Raw genomic sequence first — 18310 nt, forward strand, 5'->3', positions numbered from 1 at the left:
AGAGACGGGAGGGCACTAAAGCAGGCCCCGATTCTGGACACAAGTGGCAGCTCAGCAGAGATGCCAGGCTGCCATCCCTCCCTTGCTCCGAGGGAGCCCCACCCCCAGCCTCCCCAGGGGCTGTGGCGGGTCAGAACGGAGCAGGCTCTGCACTTTCCTTGGGCATTTATTACAAAAACAAGAACAGGAACTTTACAGAGGCAACACAGAGAGAGGTCTGAGCCCCCCCTCCCATGAAGGGCCCCCCCAACCTGGGCCTGGCCCACAGCACCCCCACATGGAGCTACTGCATCTCTAGGGCCTGACCGGCACAGCACGGAGACAGGCCCACGCGGGAACAAGCCGCCACTCAGAGGCCGCCTGCAGCTTTCTGGGGCAGAGAGGGGGAAGGTGCTTGGTGCACAGGACAGACAGACGGACGGGGGTGGAAGGCAGGAGGATGCTGCAAGTTACCAATGGGCCCAGGGCAGGGCTCTGCTCCGCAGGGGGCCCGGTGCCATGGCACCGAGCAGCGTAAAGGCACCTGGGAACGCCACCCGGGACCTCCCCAAGGGGAGCTCGGCCCCAGGCAGGCAGACGGGAGAGAGGCCCCTTAACCCTTCAAGCGCTGGGAGAAGTCACTGCAGTGACTATCCGCGGGATCAGGCGGTGCCGGCCCAGGATGCCTGGAGGTGACACCCCTTGCCAGCACCGGCACCGACAGCAGCCTCTGCACCTCCCACCCATGGTCCTAGCAAACAGACTGCCAACCCCACCCCCGCAGCAACTGGCCAGCCTCAGGGCCCCCAAGCAGCTACACAGCTTGGCCCACCTGTGCTGGTGCTCACAGTCATCGCCAGAACTCAGGGGCGGCATGGGAGGTCCCCCCCTTTCCCACCAGCCGAGCAGGACTTGCAAGGGGGAATCCCCAGCCCGGGCAGGGACGGGCATGACAAACCAGTCGTGCCACACCAACGTCCCCCTGAGCTGGCAAGGCACCAACACCAGCACCCCAAGACAGAGCCAGGAATAAGGTGCCAAGCAGCGTCTGGCGCACCCCCGCCAGGCCGGGCACCTGCAGCACCCAGCCGGGGGTGCCAGGGAGAGCGCGGGGAGCTGGCGTTTCTACAAATAAATTAAGGAAATAAACTAGCAACCCAACAGCTGAGTGGGGGGAGCGAGTCTCTGCCCCTCACCCCCAACCCCCTGCTCAGAGCCAGGGGCTATAGATGGACGCTCTGTTCCCAGTGTGGCAACTCCTCAGGACCACGTAGTTCCTGGGCTCTGACCCTGGGGCCCAAACCAGACCCCAGCAGCCGATGTCCCAGCTCCCCAGCCCAGTGGGCAGGATTCTCACAGTGCTGGCAGGGCGCAAGCCGCCCCGGGGCAGCCCCAGCCCCCTGCGCACGCCAGGGCCACGGCTAGTGCAGGAGGGGCCCACCAAAGGGCATGTGACCTGGGCTGGCACACGGGGCCAGCAAGCTAGATGGGGAAGGAGCCTGCACTGGACTGGTGCCGCCAGGGCTCGGTTGCTGGGCACAGTCTCTGCTGTGGGGGACGGAGGCCCGAGTCCGGTGAGTTCCCAGGGCGGCAGCCGTTGGCCAGCTCCTCCCGTGGGGGCGTCTGCCCGCTGGCCAGGCTGGTGAGGTACGTGTGCAGGAGCTGGGCAATCTCATCCACCTGGAGGGGAGCAAAGGCCAGTCAGGGGCACTTGAGGTATCTTGGAGCCTGGGGTCGGCCCGGCGCCCCGGGCTCAGCCCTGGCTCCCCGGCCCCCCGCTGTCCCTACACAGTCCCCGCCACCAGCGCTGGGCTCTTGCGGGGGGCGACCCAGCCGGTGCTGCAGGGAGGCCTCGCTCCGCCTGCGTGGGGAGGGGAGGGAGTGCAAGGGCCTTACCCGGGAGCACTCGAAGAGCAGGTCCCTGTCCCCCACGGAGAGGCGGAAGGTGCTGCTCTCAGACACCCCGAAGGACGAGATGCGGCCGTAGCAGAAGCTGTCGAAGGGCTCAGCTTCCCCAGGCTTGTACAGAGACACAGCCTTGGCCCCGATGCCCAGCCATAGGCGCTGGGGGCAGCTGCCCTCCGCGCTCTGCAGACAGATGGAGAGTCAGGGGCAACCCCACAGACCCTCCCTTCCCCCCAGACCCGTTTCCAGTCCTGCGTCCCCCAGGCCCCACCAGCCCCAGCTCCATCCCCTGCCCTCCCAACCCCAGTCAGGCTGCTCAATGCCCCCTGAGAAGTTCAGGGTAATGATGGGGGGACGCTGTGGCTTCCCCCAGTGGGGCTCAGTCTCCTGTGGGGTGGGCCCCCAGAAATCTCCCCCAGGAAATGTTCATCTCCTAGCTGTGACCCACCTCCATGCAAAACCCCAGGGGAGCGAATTTAAAATGGCTACCCCCCCTCCCCCCCAGCAGAGCAGCTCCTGTTTCTGTAGGTCCTACAGAAAGCATGCCCTGTGCTTCGCTGCCGGCTTTGCAAAGGGGACAGGGCCTGGGGGGCACAACCCTGCTCCCGGGACCCCAGCCCAGGGAAGGGGCTCACCGTGTGGAAGTCGACATCGAAGAGGGTGGAGCCAAACCCTGGCCACTCCCGCACCAGCGCCAGGTAGGCGGCCATGGCCTCGGCCCGGTGCATGCCCTGCAGCAGCTTCCACCTGTCCACAATGGCGGCCATCACGCTGGCCCCCTCCTCGCGCAGACGGCCACGCAGCTTCTGGTCCTGCTCCGCCTGCTGCTTGGCCAGCGAGTGGCCCCAGGGCAGGGCGCCAGCCAGCAGCCCCGCACGGAGGCGGGTGCCGGAGCACCGGGGCGGGCCCTGGCAGGAGGCCCGGAGGCGGGAGTGCAGCGCGTGGACGGGGAAGAGCTCCTCCGGGCGGGGTACGGGGGCGTGCGTGGAGAAGTCGCTGTTGAGGGTCTGCAGGCGCAAGGCGGCCAGGGACTGCAGCGTGTCCTCCGACGTGGGCACGTAGCCCCGGATCACCATCTCGTGGGCCTGCAGTGGAGGGGCGGGGCTCAGCCAGGGAGCCAGGATGTGGTCCAGGGGGTAGGGAGGGGGTGGCTTAGCCAGGAAGCAGCTCCAGCAGGGAACAAGGGCTTGAGCAGGGGATTCAGCCATGGAGCAGCCCCAGGGGGCAGGTGGGGGGGGTAGGAAGAGACAGGTGAGTAGCCTGCCCTCCACACCCCACATGCATGAACCTGTTCAGCCCCCTTGGAGGTTCACACAGGCCATCTCACCCACCATCATAATGCAGCCCCCTCTGGAGTAGGGTGCAGCAGCTGTTGGGGCTGGAAGCACTGGGGGTCCTGGGCCAGGATGCAGGGCTGACACCCCCATGGTGATGCAGTGGCAGGAGCTCAGAGCTGCAGCATTGCCCCACGCGCCTGGCGCCCTGGGGCAGGGTTCTGGGAGCCCCGTCACAAGCAGCCGCCCTGCTCAGCCCAAGCCAGTGTCCGGCTCCTACCTGCTCAAACAGGAGGGTGAACTCCACGCTGTCCCGGGGCACGTTCTCTGTGTCCAGGAAGCCGTAGTGCTTGAAGCAGAGTCTCCAGGTCGAGTCCTGCGTCGTCTCCTCCCCTGCCAGGCTGGGCGAGGCCGAAGGAACAGACGGTGCCCGTTAGCACCAGGACACCCGGACCCATGCAACCCCCGCCCCCCAGCTTCTCCTGGGGCAAACGAACCACCCAGGCCCAGGCAGAACTGCTGTATCGCCATGGGGCCCAGGCAATTGACATTCCCCCCCAACACATACTCTGGTTCCTCCCGCCCGCATGGGCACGCCTGCCTTCCCCTCCCACTGGCTCCCCGCAGCTCAGGGCTTCAGCCTCCCCCCTCCCCTCCAGCCCGCTCACCTCCCCATGGTTCCCCCCAGCCCCCTCTTCCCAGGCCCCATTATGATGGCTGCACGGGGGGACATTTACTTTTCAAACCTGGTGAGGACGTCGGCCACCAGCGTGGCCCTGCCCACGGGCCGCTCGTGGTGCCGGTTCTGCTCGTAGAGTGCAAAGACGTTGGGGCTCTGAGACAAGCCCAGCCGAGCCACCAGCTCCCGGGCCACCTGGGGCGAGACAAAGGCAACCAAGGGGTGACTACGTGCCCCGGGCCACGGCGCTCAGGGCTGCAAAGGGACACAGACAGGTCACAGCGGGGAATCCCGGACGCTCCCCCAGTGGCTCCCACCCACCTTCCGCAAGAGGGGCTGCCCCACGCCCCGGGGCACCAGAGCCGGGGTCTGCACAGGAGCCCCCAGGCTGCTTACCACAGCCCTGAGCCCAACTGCTCCCCACACAGGGCCCGGTGCCCCCTCATGGCTTAACCCTGGTGCCCCAGCCTGGGCACTGGGGTTCCAGCCGGCCACCTATCGGGAGCCTCCCCTCCATGCTGGGCCCCCAACAGCCCATCACGCCCGGACACCTGCCCCAGGCAAGGGGGTGAGGGGCCACCCCCCATCCCCCGCTCACCTCCTCAGCCGTGGTGTGGGAGCTGATGGCCACGGTGCAAGCGGAGGTTCCAGGGCAGTGCACGGTGCAGAGCATGTCCTGCCGCTGGATCAGCACCACGATCTCGTCCAGCGAGGGCACGCACTCCCGCACCCGGGTCTTGCCCAGGGCCGCCCCGATGAAGCGCCCGTACTCCGCCATCTCCGAGCCAGGGAACTCGCTCTCTGTCCTGCAGAAAAAGCCGCGGGGGCATCAGGGAACCAGCAGCACCAGCCACGCTGCCCAGAATCCAGCCCCTGGGGTCCAGCTGCCATCACTCCCGACCCCCAGAGCCAGGCCACAGGGGATGTAATATGGGCAGCCTGCAGCCAGGACCTTGCCCCTTGCTCTGCACCAAGGGCACCTGGCCCTCAGCCCTCACGGCCGCTCCATCCCCCAAGCCGGAGCGAGTCCTCCAGCAGCTCCCCCGGGGGCTGTAGGACCAGGGTGCCCAGATCCCACCCGCACTACAGTCCCCCTCGCCCCCCGGCCTGGCTGGGAGCTCACAGGGTATTTGCTGTCTGCTGACAGGAGTCAGGTTTCCCACACCAGAGCTGGGAAGGCAGTGGAGCTGGGAAACATGGCACCTGGAGCCGTCAACCCACGGAACTCACTGCCACAAGATCACACTGAGCCTGAGGGCTCAGAAAATCCGACAGGGGCTGACACAGACGTAGGGAACGAGGGGCCAGAGCTCCAGCGGAGGGGGCATGTACCCCCCTGCTCCAGGCCTTCTTCCAAGCTCCCCATGGGGCGAGGGGTCTGCAGAGCAAGGCCCTTCACCCCTCAAGTACACGGCACCTCCTCTGGGCAAACCCGCACTGCCTCACTCCCCTCCCAAGGCCCCCAGGGCCCAGCACACCCTGCTCCCGCTCCCCCAGGACCCAGCACGCCCCCCCTCCCCCAGGCCCGGCACGCGCCCCATCCGCAGCGTTCTCCGCACCCCCTGCACTCGCCTGCCCAGGTGGAAGTTTAGGTAGCGCAGAACCGGCGGGGAGGGCAGGAAGGTGCAGCTCATGCAAGTGAGCAGCTGCCAGCAGCGCAGGTTGCCCAGCCCCCCAGGGGCCGGCGGCTCCGTGGTCTGCTTGACCAGCTGGCAGTAGATCTCGTCAACCAGGGGCTGCAGATCCAGGCAGGTCTGCAGGATGCCCTGGATCAGGGGCACTGGGTCTCGCTCCGACTCCAGCTGCTGCAGGGAGTTGAAGAGCTTCACGGCCTCGTCACGCAGGGTCATGTAGCCGTGGGGGCCGGGGGCTGGGGGAAGATGGCTCAGTTAACGGGGCAGGAACCAGGCAGGTCAGGTGTGGGTCCTGGCTTGGCCAAGTGCTCCCAGGGCCGGGCCCTGGATCTCGCTCAGCCTCAGCTCGGCCCCGACTGAGCTCGAGGGACAGACACAGGGCAGCACCTGGCACAATGGGGATCCCCCCCATCACCAAACACCCACCCAGACCCCACCAGGCACGAGTGTCACCATGGCGACCCAGAAGGGAACACCCTGCACCCTCCAGGCACAGGTGCTGGGCCTGCTCCCCTGGCAGCTTGGAGCGGGGCAGTGCCCACCCCCCAGCAGGGGCTGGCCAGGAAAGAGCTGGGCTGGTGGGTGGGTCAGAGCCCAGCTCGGCTCCTGGCAGCAACCCCAGCCTCTTCCTGCCCCACAGGAGCGCTGTGCCCAGCCCCGGCGACAGAGGGAGCCCAGCGCAGCATGGGCTGGGACCCTGCCCCACTGCTGGGCATGAGAATCACGACACACGGACAGGCAGGGGCCCGGGCAGCAGCCCAGCCGAAAGCCCGGAAACGTACGGCAGTGACGGCAGCAGGGCCTGCAAGGGGGAGGCTCCTCTTCAGCCCCCCGGGGCAGCGCCTCCCACTCCCTGAGCTCCCCATTCATGGGGCGGCATTCCCCCTGTCCATGGAGCCCCGTGCAGCACATCCAGCCCCCCTCCACACAGGGAGCCGCAGAGCTCAGCTCTCCCCCGCCCGCTCACCGCGGTGGTCGGAGCTGCCGTACGGGAAGGGCAGCAGGGGCGCATAGAGCGGGCCGCTGGTGTAGCGCAGGACTGGGTTGCAGCGGTAGATCTGCTCCAGGATCTCCGGGCTCCCGCGGTTCTCCTGGGGAGACAAAGGAGCAGCCGGGGCTGCAGAGCAGGGGGCGAGGCACAGACGGGCGTGGCAAAGGCAGGTGCTGGGGCTCCGGGTTCCAGTCCCGGGGGCCTCTTCTCTGCCCCCAGGCACCGTGCGCTGCAGGCCATGGTTTTGGGGAGGGGGGGTGTTCCCGGGGAGCCAGTGATGGTCCCAGCAGCTTCCCCACCCGAGGGCTGAGAGTCGGCCAGGGCTGTGGCAAGGCCTCCGGCCAAGGGGAGAGGAGGGTCCCAGGGAGAGCCATGGGCCGGCCAAACGCGCCCCCACCCCGGCCTTACCTCGATGTCGTGCATGAGCAGCTGCGTGGGCGTCTGCACGGGGGCCTTGCTGTGGATCACCTTCTGCACGGCGCACACCCAGTGCACGGCCTCGTTCAGGTGCTCTGTGAACAGGCGGTAACAGTGCTTCCGGCCAAACACCGTCACGCTCCAGTAGCCTGCGAAGGGCAGAGCGCTCACACCGGCCGCCGGGCCCCGGGCCGCCAGCCCCACCAGCCCCAGCCCCCTCCCGCGCTCCAGGCAGAAGCCAGCTTCAGAAAGCAGGAGCCTGGCCCCCTGCACCGGCGGCTGGGCCCAGGCCTTGCCAGCCCGAGCTGGGCCCAGGGGGCAGGGGCTAGTGTCCAGAGCAGGCCCCTCCAGGGAGCCACATGCAGCCCGGGGGGATGCGCTGGACGTCGAGCCAGACGCCGGTGAGGTCTGTGTTCCAGACTGACGTCCTCCCGGGCCCCTGCTAAGGGTGAACCCTCCCCAGCATCTGCACCACTGGCCTGGGGCAGGGACCCTACCGGTCTCCTTGTAGGTCTGCTTGTCAGGCCACAGCACGGAGCAGAGGCTGGTGAGCACCAGGGTGCCAAGGCGCCTGGCCCCCACCTCGCTGCCGCTGTAGTAATCCAGGGAGTCCTGGGTCAGCACAAACCAGTACTTCCGGGGCCGGATCCATGGGCCCTTCACGCCCCCCCGTGCCTCCCTCTGCAGCCAGCCTGAGGGGACGGAGAGACGAGGTGAGCTCCCCCAGGGCCCAGCACCACCCTGCCCACACTTGTGCTCCCCACACCTCCCTCGGCAGCCAGCCTGGGGGGACAGAGAGACGGGCTGAGCTCCCCCAGGGCCTCCCCCCAGGTCCCCGCCAGCCGGTTCTCCCCCACCTGGGCAGTTCTGGTTTGCAGCCCCTTGGGTCCCCCCAGGAGGTGGCCCCCCAGGGAGAGGGAGCGGGGGAAGGGATTGAGCTGGCCTGGGGGGGGTGGGGGTGGGCGAGCCGCTGCTGAGCAATGGGCAGCCAGGACCCACCCTCCACGTACCTGCTGCGCAGTCCAGCCCCTGAGGGACCCCTGCACGGCTCCAGAGCCTCCTTGGCAGCTGGGGGGCAGGGGCAGGGGCAGGGCTGCAGACGGAGCTGGCCTGGCTGTGGCTCCCCGACAATACAGCTCGGGGAGGGGGGGGTTCCAGCCGGGGAGCCGCCACTCACGTCTGGCCAGCGCCTTATGCAACCACAGGAAGCTGGCTGGTCCTGGGCCATGACATGGGGCCTTCAGGGCTCCCCCGCCCCCAGCCACTGCCTGCAGCCTCAGCCCAGAGCAGTGGGAGCCAGCCGGGCTGGGGCAGCGTCTGAGGAGCCAGTTCAAGACCCCAGGCTCCTTGGAGCCCCAAGTTCAAATTCCAGCAGGGCCAGGCCAGCGTGGAGCCCTCCCCGTCCCCAGGGACCTGCCGCGGGAAGGAGGGAACTGCCCAGACGTCTGTCTGCCCCTTCGGTCCCCCCCAGCCCCTCACCCACCTTTCACGATGGCATCAGGATCATCCTCCACTGGCCCCGGCCCCTTCTCCGTGATGAGGCTGCGCATCTCCTCCGAGACCGGCAGGGACCTGGGACCAAGACAGGGGGTGAGCAAGGGGCCCCAGGACCCGCCAGGCCCCTGCGCACCCAGCTTGGCACAGGCAGGGCTCAGCTCCCTCGCCCGGGGCACCAGGCGGGCACAGGCCACGTGGCAGCAGCTCCACTCAGCCCCTGGCCCGCGGGGCTCGCAGCCAGGCTGGGGCTGGAGGCAGGAGACAACGGTGGCCCCAGAGGGGGCAGCAGCCTGCCTGCCTCGGCCTGAGCGGAGACAGAGGGCACCCCCAGCGTGGCCCAACGGGCACCCTCGGAGACCCTGCCAATGCCCAAGTTCTCACCAAGGAGTCTGGCAGGGGAGGGGGATTCATGCCTCACATCATCCCAGCCCCCCCCCCCCAACAAACCGCTGCAAAGCCAGCCCCACCCCTGGGGGGGGGTCTAGCCCCATGCACTTGGCCTCTGCCGAGACGAGAAGAGGGGTCATCTCAGCCCCCGACGGTCCCCCCCAGTGAGCATGCAAGGCTCGCACGCAGTGGGGCGGTGGCAGGGGGTGACCCAGTCCAATCCAGAGGGGAATGGCCCCCCAGTCAGCAGGACAGAAACGTCCCCGTCCCCCGCTGCCCATGGTGGGAAAGCAGCCGAGCCCTCAGATGCAGATAACCCCGGCTAAAAATATCCCGCTTGCCCGCACGCCTGCCAAGGAATTCGGAAAATGAACCACCAAGAAAAACCCTGGTGGCAGGGGCTGAGGGGGCAGCGTCGCCGGCACCTGACCCAGCCCTCGGGACCCCCCCACCCCTCTCCCCGCACCGCGGGGCCCTGATCCTGCTGCCCAAACCAGACCCCTCCCCCCACGCTCCCCACACAAGGCCCTGACCCAGCCCTCCGGACCCCCCCCACCATGCTCCCCCCCCACGGGGTGCTGACACAGCCCTCTGGACCTCCCCCCACCATGCTACCCCCACCGCGGGGCCCTGACACAGCCCTCCAGACCCCAGCAGGAGCATCCCAGCTCCCGGCTCTGCTCCAAGAGCCCTGCCCGTGACCCCCTGTGGGTGCAGACCCAGGGCAGCTCCCTCATAGCGCCCAGGCATCGTTACAGGCTTCGCGCTTCCCAACAGCTCCTGGGGCAGCCACTCGGATCTCCACTCCACAGGGGGGAAACTGAGGCAGAGAAGGGCAGTGACATGCCCAAGGTTGCCCCAAGAGTCAGATCTGACTCTCAGCCCCCCATCCCCGAACACACACACACCCCAACCCACTCAATCCTGCTCCCCCTGGATAGAACCCAGGAGTCCTGGCTCCCACCTCCCCTGATCTAACCCACTGGAGCCCACTCCCATCCCAGAACCAGGGAGTGAACCCAGGACCCAGGAGTCCTGGCTCCCAGCCCACTGCTCTACCCACTGAACTTTATTGCCTCGCCTCTCCTCTCCCCATACGTGGGGTCAGGGGCACCATGGCTGAGACCTGCCCTTGCTGTCTGAGGGGATGAGAAAGGCCAGGGCCAGGCAAGGAGCAAGGCTGGGGGCCGTGACCCAGATGCAGGGAGCCAGCAAGGCCCTGCCCCCAACCCTGTCTCTCCCCCTCCCCCAGCCTGCCACCTGGATAAGGAGCTGCTGCCCAACCCCATCCCACTCACGACCAAGGCCCAGGTGGGCAACAGATGAGCCGTGAGTCACTTCCGGCAGGGCCAGGCAGCGGGACCCGCTGCCGAGAGCCGGGGCTGCTGGCAGAGCCAAGTGCCGATGGGCTGGCACCTGGGCACTGCCCCACAATAGTCTCCCCTTCCGGCAAAGCCAAAACCTGCCGAGCACCCTGTGACCCCCACTCCGGCTCAGCCGGGGCAGAGCCTGGGGGGAGCTCAGACCATCTGGGAGTGGTCGGGGGCCAGGAGCTCGGCCCAGGATGGGGGCACCTGGGGATCAGGGCTGGGTACCACAGCGAGCCTACACCACGGGGAGAGGGGCCCAGAGGGGATGGCAGACAGGGGCTGGGGGTGTCATCACTAGGGGGCAGGGCCGGGGGCAAGGAGCAGGGCCTCCGCCTCCTATTGGCAAAGAGGGCAGGGGGCCCAGCAGGGGCTCTGCGCCACCAGCCCCCTGGCCCGGCTGCGAGGCCCCTGGGGAAGGGGGCACCATGCCAGGGGCCAGCCACGTGGCAGCTGGTTATCGGCAGGGCCAGGCAACGGGAGCAGGGCCCGGTGCTCAAGCAGCCCGTGAGCCGAGGAGCCAAACCAGGGGCCGTCCCTGGGCCCCAGGCCGGGTTTCCTGCCACTGCCGGGCCATTCCAGGGGAGCAGGGGCCATGCTGGGCCCAGGCTGGGTGCCCGAGGGCGGCCAGGCCCAGGTCACTCACCGTTCGGGGCCGCTGCCGGAGCGGACAGGCTGGGTCAGGCTCAGTGGCAGTGGCCCCTGGGGAGGAAAGGCAGAGGTGCCGTTAGAGTCCCAGACCCCCAGCCACGCGCGCCAACACCCCACACCTACCCCGGCCCCACTCACCCCCACAGCAGGCCTCACGTAAGGACCTGCCAGAGGTCTCAGCCCCGGGCCCAGCCCCTCTCAGGAGGGGGGCTTGTGGCCGCTGCTGCCATGGGAGCGGGTGACGTCCCCATCCCAAGCCACTTCCCCATGAAAGAAGGAAGTGAGTGACCCACAAAGCCAGCCCATCCCCCAAGCTGGCCGGGGCCTGGGACCCATCCGCCCCTCCCCCCCGCCCCCCGGCTGCATTCGGGGGCCGTGGCCAGGTGAGCAGGCCCTGGATCCTCAGCCAACCCCGCCAGGCTCTGTCCTGTGCAGCATTGCACAAGATTGCTGCTGGGTAACACGCTCACAGCACAAAGTCCCATTGTCACTGGGGCTGCCGACTTCCCGCCTGCGTCCACCGGCAGAGACCCCAGCCCAGCAGCTGGACAGATGCTGGATCCTCCCCAGCTGCAGGGCTTGGCTTTACTGATGCCCCATCCCTCCCTGCTCTGGGCCTGTGACGACCGAGATGGGGCCGGGGGGGGCGGGGGGGAGCGACACTGCAGGCAGCACAAAGGGGCATCAGCAGAGCGTGGGTGGGGGGGCACCCCCAAGACTAGAAAGTCCCACTGTTCCAGAGTGGAGGGGGAGAGCAGGGCAGAGAAAGCAGGGGGCTGAAAGTCAGGACTGAGGGGCACAGGGAGAGCTGGAGGAATGGAGGAAGGCCAGGGCTCAGATACCAATGGCCTGTGGGTCAGGAGTGAGGGGCAATGGCAGAGCTGGGGGGGGGGGAAGCCCAGGACTGGGCTAGCAGGGGGCTGTGAATGAGGGGCACTGGTCCAGTCAGAGCTGGGGGCGGGGGAGCCCAGGGCTGGGCTAGCAGGGGGCTGCAAGTCGGGAATGAGGGGCACTGGCAGATATAGGCACAGTAAGAACAAACCCCCTCAAGGAAGCCCCATGCCCTGTCCGAGTTGACGGGCCATTCACAGTTTGGGGGTGGGGGGCGCACGCTAGCGACTGGATGCAAAGGAAAGGAGGCTGCAGCTAAAAATAGAGCCACAGAGAGGCGGGGTAGGGGGCCGGGGGAGCGACTCCAGCAGGTACTGAGACGTGGCCCTGGGGGACGAGGGCTCGGCTGACCTGTGGCATTAGCAGCACCTGTTCCCAATATAACCATAGCCCCTGCACTGACAGCCTGGCTCCTCTCAGTCCCAGAAGCACTGGGGGCGGGGGGGGGGGTCTGGCTGGGGCCCCCTTGCACCCAGCCACAGAGCAGGGGAGGATTTTCCCCACTCCCCGAACAGCTTCCCGGAAGATCTTCAGCCGAGCCGCGGGGCCTTGGCTGCCTCCCAGCTGCGGGGGAGCCGCGGGCTCTTTCCCAGCGATATAAATAACAGGCAGGAGCCAGGCCCCAGCGTGCAGGGCTGGGGCGGCTGCTCCCACGATGGGGGGTGGGGGTGCTCCCAGCACAGCTGGGGCTGGTCGGTGGGGTGCTTGGCGAGGCGGCTGCCCAGACCTAGCCGCAGCACCCATCCCAGCTCCCCAGGGGCAGGCAACAGCCGGGGCCCAGGCAGGTCCCCGGCACCGAGGTCAGGGAGGAGTCACTCCTTTGGCTCTGCTGCCTGCCTCCCTGGCAGGGAAACACTCATCAGCCCCAGAGAAAGGGACCCCCCCCTTAAAGAGACAGCCCCCTCTAAAACCACCCCACGGGCTCCCCACAAGCCACATCTGGGCAGCGGCCACTGGGAGCGCCGGGGCACCGGGAAGGCAGTGCGGGCTCTGCCCCCGGGGCGACGAGGGGCGTCATGGCCCATGCTGATGGCAAGTCCTGCGGAGCGGAACGGTGACAGGTGCCCAGGTGTGTATAACTGAGGGGCACCGGTTTCCTTAGCACCCGCTCCAGCTGCACGGCACGGAGCCGGGGACCCCAGCTCCCCAGCCCCACACGTATCAGCCCTGGGGCTTAGGCAGGGGCTGGGAACTCGGCCTGCACAGACAGGTGCTCACGGGGGCCCCGGCAGGGCAGCCACGCCCCACACAGCACATGACCCGTCATGGTTTGATAACGTCTTCCCCACAGACCGCACGGCGGGGGCAGGGCCCAGCGCGCTGCTCAGCCCAGCCCAGCAGGACGCGGAGGCAGAGCAGCCACCAGCGCCCGTGGGCCCCCGAGCCGGCCCCCCTTTGCACAGGCCTTGGGGAAGGGGAAGCACGAAGTCTCCTTATCAAACAGCAGGGAGTCCCCAGCGTTATCAGCCTCCTCCACACAGGGCAGCCCGAGGGCAAACCAGCAGCTTCCCCAGGCTCGGAGGAAGCGGCCGCAGGCGCTGCCAGACCCTGCACTGCAATATGACCTGTCTCCACGCACCCCTGGGACGGCCCCGCCACTCCCACACTGGCACCAAGCCTCGCCCTGCGGTGCTCTGATGGCAACGAGGAACAACAGCCCCGTAGTCTGGGCACCATCCGGAGCTGGCAGGTCCATGAAAGGCCCTGGGGCAGCCCAAGGGCCGGGAGCACCATAAAGCCACTGGGGCCCTGCGAGGCCATTTGGTCGCTGCTGGCATTTCACTGGCCTGGCCGGTCTCTCTGCTGCACTGGGGGCAGCCCCCCCACAACCATGGGCCTCTGCCTGGGACTCAGCACCCCGGCCCTGCTGCTCCCTGCCCCGCAGAGGGGTGGGCAGCTCTGCTCCCCAGCAGGCTCCACCGGGAGAGACAGGCCAGTCCAGGGGCTGCTGCACCAGCGTCCGAGGTCAGCACCAGGGCTCAGATCCCAGGACAGGCTGAGGAATGGGGGGGGACCCTGGCTCAGTACCCAGGACCCCCAGCACCCTCGAGCCGTTGGGCACTCCATGTCTGGGTCAAGAGGGACAGAGCTACCCAATCCCGGCCCTCACATCGCTCCAGATGGGGGCTGCGCCTGACCACTGCCCTGACACAGGGCCCTCCCCACACCTCAGCCCCCTGCAGCCGTGACACCAAACCCACGGACACTGCCTGGAGGCTGCAGTGTAAGAAGCTGCCTGGGTCTGCTCCCACGGCCAGCACCCCCCCACCCCCTTGGGTCCTGCTCAAACCGCCGAATCCTTCCCCACAGGGCCCACTCACATGGCTAGTGCCCCCTCCACTCCCGAGCCCCTCCCCACGGGGCCCGCTCACACACCCCGAGCCTCCCTGTCCCACTCACATGCCCCCCCACCCCAGGGCCCGCTCACACACCCAGCACCCCTGCCCAGCTCACACCCCCGAGCCTCCCACCCCACCCCAGGGCCTGCTCACACGCCCAGCACCCCTGCCCAGCTCACACCCCTGAGCCCCCACCTCGGGCCCACTCACATGCCCAGCACCCCTGCCCAGCTCACACCCCCGAGCCCCCCACCTCGGGCCCACTCACATGCACAGCCCCCCGCCCCCCCCATCATTCTGGTTAGCCAGGAATTTGCAGGGGCACTTGGCTCCATCCACCAGCAGCCCTGGGGCAACAGAGGCACCCCTCCTTCCCCTCTGCTCCCCCCGGCCCGCCATCGGGCAGCTAGAACTCCGGAGATCTGAGCCTGTGGGGCTGGTGCTGTCCTGGGGCTGAGAGGAGGCCGCCCGCTCCCCAGCGCCGCCGGGTGCAGGATTAGCTCCCAGCTCACACGTTCGGCCCCCAGGGGCCTGGCACTGGGGCCCCCACACCAGCTCTCACATGCTCTGAATTACAGCACCAAGTGGCATTAAAGGGGCAGGATCACCTGGGTCCTTCCAGGAGAGAAGAAGCAGCTCCCACTCCCCCTGCACCTGGGACAGACCCCAGCCTCCTTAGCCGGTGAGCAGCAGTCGGGGGGCCTGGAACACAGAGCTCAGGGTACAGAGACCAGCCCTCTCTGTCCTCCAGCGCTGCCCCCAGTCAGGGGAGGGGGCGATGGTGTGGACTGGGGAGTTGGCAGCTAGCAGGGAGAGACACTGTTTGCTCTGGGGTTATGTGAAGGATTCTGGCCCCTTTTGACAGCCCAGAACCCTCTATTTAAGGCCCAGGATGAGCCAGGGCTCTGGGGAGCCTCAGACACGCGGTGGCAGCTCGGGGCTCCCCTCCCCATTGCCAGCACCACACGCACCTCCGCTGAGATCACCTTGCTGGGTTGGGCCTGGGCGAGGGCCAGGTCCCGGGGGCGAGGGGGGAAGATACACACCCTGTGCACCAACCGCAAGAGTGGCAGCAAGTCAGACAGCATCCTGCGCCCCTCCTGCACACACCACCACGGGAGGGCAGCGTGGTCCTCGGTGGGCGTCACAGCCTCCCTGCACACAGTCTGACCCATGCCACAGCCCCTTTACCTCCCCAGTTGGTGAGAATTCCCCGAGGGGGTCGGCTCACCCGCGGCCAAGGGCGCATCAGTGGACAGCGGACGTGGACTTCCAGAAAGCCTGGGACGAGGACACTCCCCAAAGGAAGCAGGCCTGGGGCTTCTCCCCTTTTAGGCTCTGCACAGACACAGAGAGACACAGGCCCTGTCCCCAAAGAGCTCTCTGAGGGAACAAGGCAGGCACAGGAATGGGAACCAAGGCCCAGAGAGACCGGCCACAATTTTCAGGAGAACTCAGCAGCCCGCTGTAAACCCGTCCCCATCTGCTGGGGCTGAGCCTGTGGAAATCTGGCCCAGGGCTCTCTGGAAAGCCGGAGCTACTTATCCAGGGTAGCACTGGGAGCCTGGGGCTGAGCCAGGAAATGGAGCCAGGGCCCCCAGGGCCCAGCCAGCCCCTCTAACCGCAGGGAGAAGTTCAGCAACATTTGCTGAAAGGCTGCAGCCAGCTCAGGGGTGCATGCCTCAGCAGGTCCTCTGCAGAGCCGGTGGGGATGGCGCTGCCTGCCTGGGAAGGTGGGAAGAGGTGACTGCAATGCAGGCTGCTAGGCAAGCGCTGGGAAACTGATGCAAAGAAACATGGTGTAACCCACCGGGGGCAAGTCAAACTCCAGGCCGTGAACTCACCACCAGACTGACCCCTCCCCTCCCCCGGGCACTGCCATACACAGAGCTGCAGGCCCAACCCAGCCCCAGGGGCGAGGGGACGCTCCTGCCTTCCCCTGCTCCTGGAGAAGGGGCCCTGTAGCCCCAGCTGGTGCCAGGGTGAAGGGCCTGTAGGTGCAGCTCCAGCAGCCAGAAGGGCCACCGACCCTCCCTAGGCCGCCCCTAATGGGACAGGCATACAGAGCCTTGGGGAGACCTCTGAGCCCCCGTGCACCCCCAGCAGGGTCCCTCGACACCCTCGCACTATTGGGGTGGCAGGCCCCCAAGGAAGCTAGGACCCAGCGGACGCCCCCCTCTCCTGATGTACAGTTTGATGCCACCTCCCTACCTTAGGGGTGCTTGGGGGGGGGCAGGGTCTGGGCCACCCCTTCCCCAAAGAGCTGGGAGCGGTCAGGGTGCCACTCAGCCTGCCACCAGGCTCCATGGACGGGGCAGGGCAGGGGGTGCCTGGATGCCATGAGCCGGGGCTGGGGGTCCCCGCTCACGGCAGGGACCCGGGGCTGCATCTCCCCGCAGGGCACGGGGACCCCAGCCACCGCGCGCTCAGCCCCCGTTGGCGGCGGGCACCAGAGCCCAGCGCTGCGGCTGGCCCTGCCGAGGCACCGGGCCCCTCTCCGGGGCTGAGCGCAGCTCGGGACGCGTCCCGTGCCCCCCACCCCGGGCAGAGGCAGGCTCCAAAGGAGGGAGCCAGCAGCGCGCACGGACGGCGGGGGCAGCGGTTCCGTGAGGGGGGGAAGGGGCCTGGCTCCGGGACCTTCCCACGTCCCGGCCCCAGCGTGCGGGGCTGCGGGAGCGCACCCCGCGGCGCCGGGGAGCCGGGCCAGCGCTGCGCCCCCGGAGAGCGCCCGAAGCAGCCGCGTCCCGCCAGCGGGCGGCCCGCGCCGGGCACCCACCTGGGCTCCCTTGCTCCGCAGCTCGAAGGACGATTCCTCCTCGGCCTCCCCGTCCGGCTCCTTGTCCGGCTCGCCATAGTCCCGCCGGAGCAGGGTGAAGCCCTGCCGACAGCACAGCAGCCACCAGAGCCCGCCCGGGAACGGCATCCCCCCGCCCGGGCTCCAGCCGCGCCGGGCAGGGCGGGCGCTGCCGCTGCGCGCCCGTCGGGCCGGGGAGCCCTGCGCGCTGCGAAGCCCTGATGCGCCCGGGCACCCTCGGCCTCTCGCGGGCCGCTCCCCCGGCTCCGGCTCCGGCTGGGGGCACCCGGCCCGCTTCCCTCCGCCCCCGGGCGGGGAGGGGGCAGGCGCGTCATGGGGCCCGGCCAATCGCTCGGCAGGTGCCCGAGGAGCCCCGCCTGCCGCCCCGGCCTCTTGCATCATGAGCCCCGCCGCGGGGGGGCCCTGCCCGGGCGGAGCGCGGACCTGCCGCGCCCGGACGGTGACCCCCCTCCGCGCGCTCCCCACGGGAAAAATCTGGCCACTTGTGTCTGTGATTCACCCCCCCCCCGCCAAGCAAAGAGCGTCTGAGTTTTCGGGGTCTCCGGGCAGGGGATGATGCAGGAGGCGAGCTTGGTCCTGGGTAGAGCCTTTGGCTTCCAGCGCTGGGACCCCACTTGGCAGCTCACCCCGCCATAGCAAACCCCGGCGCTAGTCCTTCCCCCGCGCCCCGCTCAGAGGCAGGTGCCCCTGGGGAGGGAAGGGGACCTGCTCCCTGCTCCCTAAGAGCCTTGCAGAGCAGAGGGCGCCAGGGTGAGAGTTCACCCCCCACCCGGAGAGCTGTGTGCAAAGGTCTCTTCAGCCCCTGGCCCCTGCTGGGAGGCCACAATCCTCTTATTGTGACCTCACTGCTGGTTGCCACGGAGGTGGCTGATGTCACAGGCAGAGGATTTTGACATCACTGGGCCAGAGAAGGATGCTGGACTCGCACAAAAGGGCCTGGTGCTATGAAAGGGGAGCAGAAATCCGGCCCTCTCCAGACTCTCAGCAGCTCCTGGTTAGAAGGTTATGACTTAAGAGACAAGAGAAACAAACAAAGCACTTCCTTCGCTGATCCCAGTGGCTTCACTGGCTCCATTGAATCCATTTGTTTAAAATGACCATTTGCAAAATGTTTGGTGCAGCCAGGAGAGCACTGGGGGCTGGTGCTTATTTCCTTTCAGAGACTCAGGGACTTTAAGGCCAGCAGGGACCATCATCATCTAGTCTGACCTGCAGGCCACAGAACCTCGCCCACCCACTGCTGTAAGCCACCCCTCACCTCTGGCTGGCTTTCAATAAACACTGCACAAGAACCAAACAACACGGACCCAAGAAGCCAGAATCAGCTGACTGAGTCACTCCACAAAACGACATGCTTTTCTGCCTGTACAGTGTCAGGGAAGTTTGCGGGATAGCAGGGGACTCCAGCTGCAGCTTGTGGGATTTCTGCCTGGGACAGAGCTAGGAGACACACAACGATGGGAGGGGAATTGTGGGTGTTGGTG

General features: G+C 67.7%; 1 protein-coding gene across 3 annotated transcripts; it reads right to left on the bottom strand.

Annotated features, from left to right (window-relative positions):
• Positions 1 to 150: 150 nt before the first annotated feature.
• Positions 151 to 17164, bottom strand: PLEKHH3 (pleckstrin homology, MyTH4 and FERM domain containing H3). 3 transcript variants are annotated; one of them, XM_073325773.2, is made up of 13 exons: positions 16788 to 17022; positions 10777 to 10832; positions 8363 to 8451; positions 7377 to 7571; positions 6871 to 7028; positions 6439 to 6562; positions 5410 to 5707; positions 4436 to 4643; positions 3896 to 4032; positions 3439 to 3559; positions 2520 to 2969; positions 1876 to 2067; positions 151 to 1659 (listed from the first exon to the last, which is right to left on the bottom strand). In XM_073325773.2, exons 1-13 carry the CDS (start codon positions 16932 to 16934, stop codon positions 1462 to 1464), a joined length of 2373 nt encoding a protein of 790 aa, XP_073181874.1. In that variant the 5' UTR covers positions 16935 to 17022; the 3' UTR covers positions 151 to 1461. The 3 variants fall into 3 exon arrangements, with proteins under 3 accessions (XP_073181874.1, XP_078706839.1, XP_073181876.2); XM_078850713.1 differs by lacking the exon at positions 10777 to 10832 and having other exon boundaries at positions 3905 to 4032; positions 16788 to 17164; XM_073325775.2 differs by lacking the exon at positions 10777 to 10832 and having other exon boundaries at positions 16788 to 17164.
• Between the last annotated feature and the right edge of the window lie 1146 nt (positions 17165 to 18310).

The sequence above is a fragment of the Lepidochelys kempii genome, chromosome 27, assembly GCF_965140285.1.
Source record: "Lepidochelys kempii isolate rLepKem1 chromosome 27, rLepKem1.hap1, whole genome shotgun sequence".
Taxonomy (NCBI): Eukaryota; Metazoa; Chordata; order Testudines; family Cheloniidae; genus Lepidochelys; species Lepidochelys kempii.

What these genes read in the sequence shown, in the direction of transcription:
- PLEKHH3 (XM_073325775.2), bottom strand. Translation starts at nt 17,140, where the DNA reads ATGACGCGCCTGCCCCCTCCCCGCCCGGGGGCGGAGGGAAGCGGGCCG. An exon ending in CCCACACCACGGCTGAGGAG is followed by an intron (nt 4,033 to 4,435) that starts GTGAGCGGGGGA and finishes GTCTCGCCCCAG; the next exon opens with GTGGCCCGGGAGCTGGTGGC. An exon ending in GTCCTCACCAGGTTTGAAAA is followed by an intron (nt 3,560 to 3,895) that starts GTAAATGTCCCC and finishes GGCCTCGCCCAG; the next exon opens with CCTGGCAGGGGAGGAGACGA.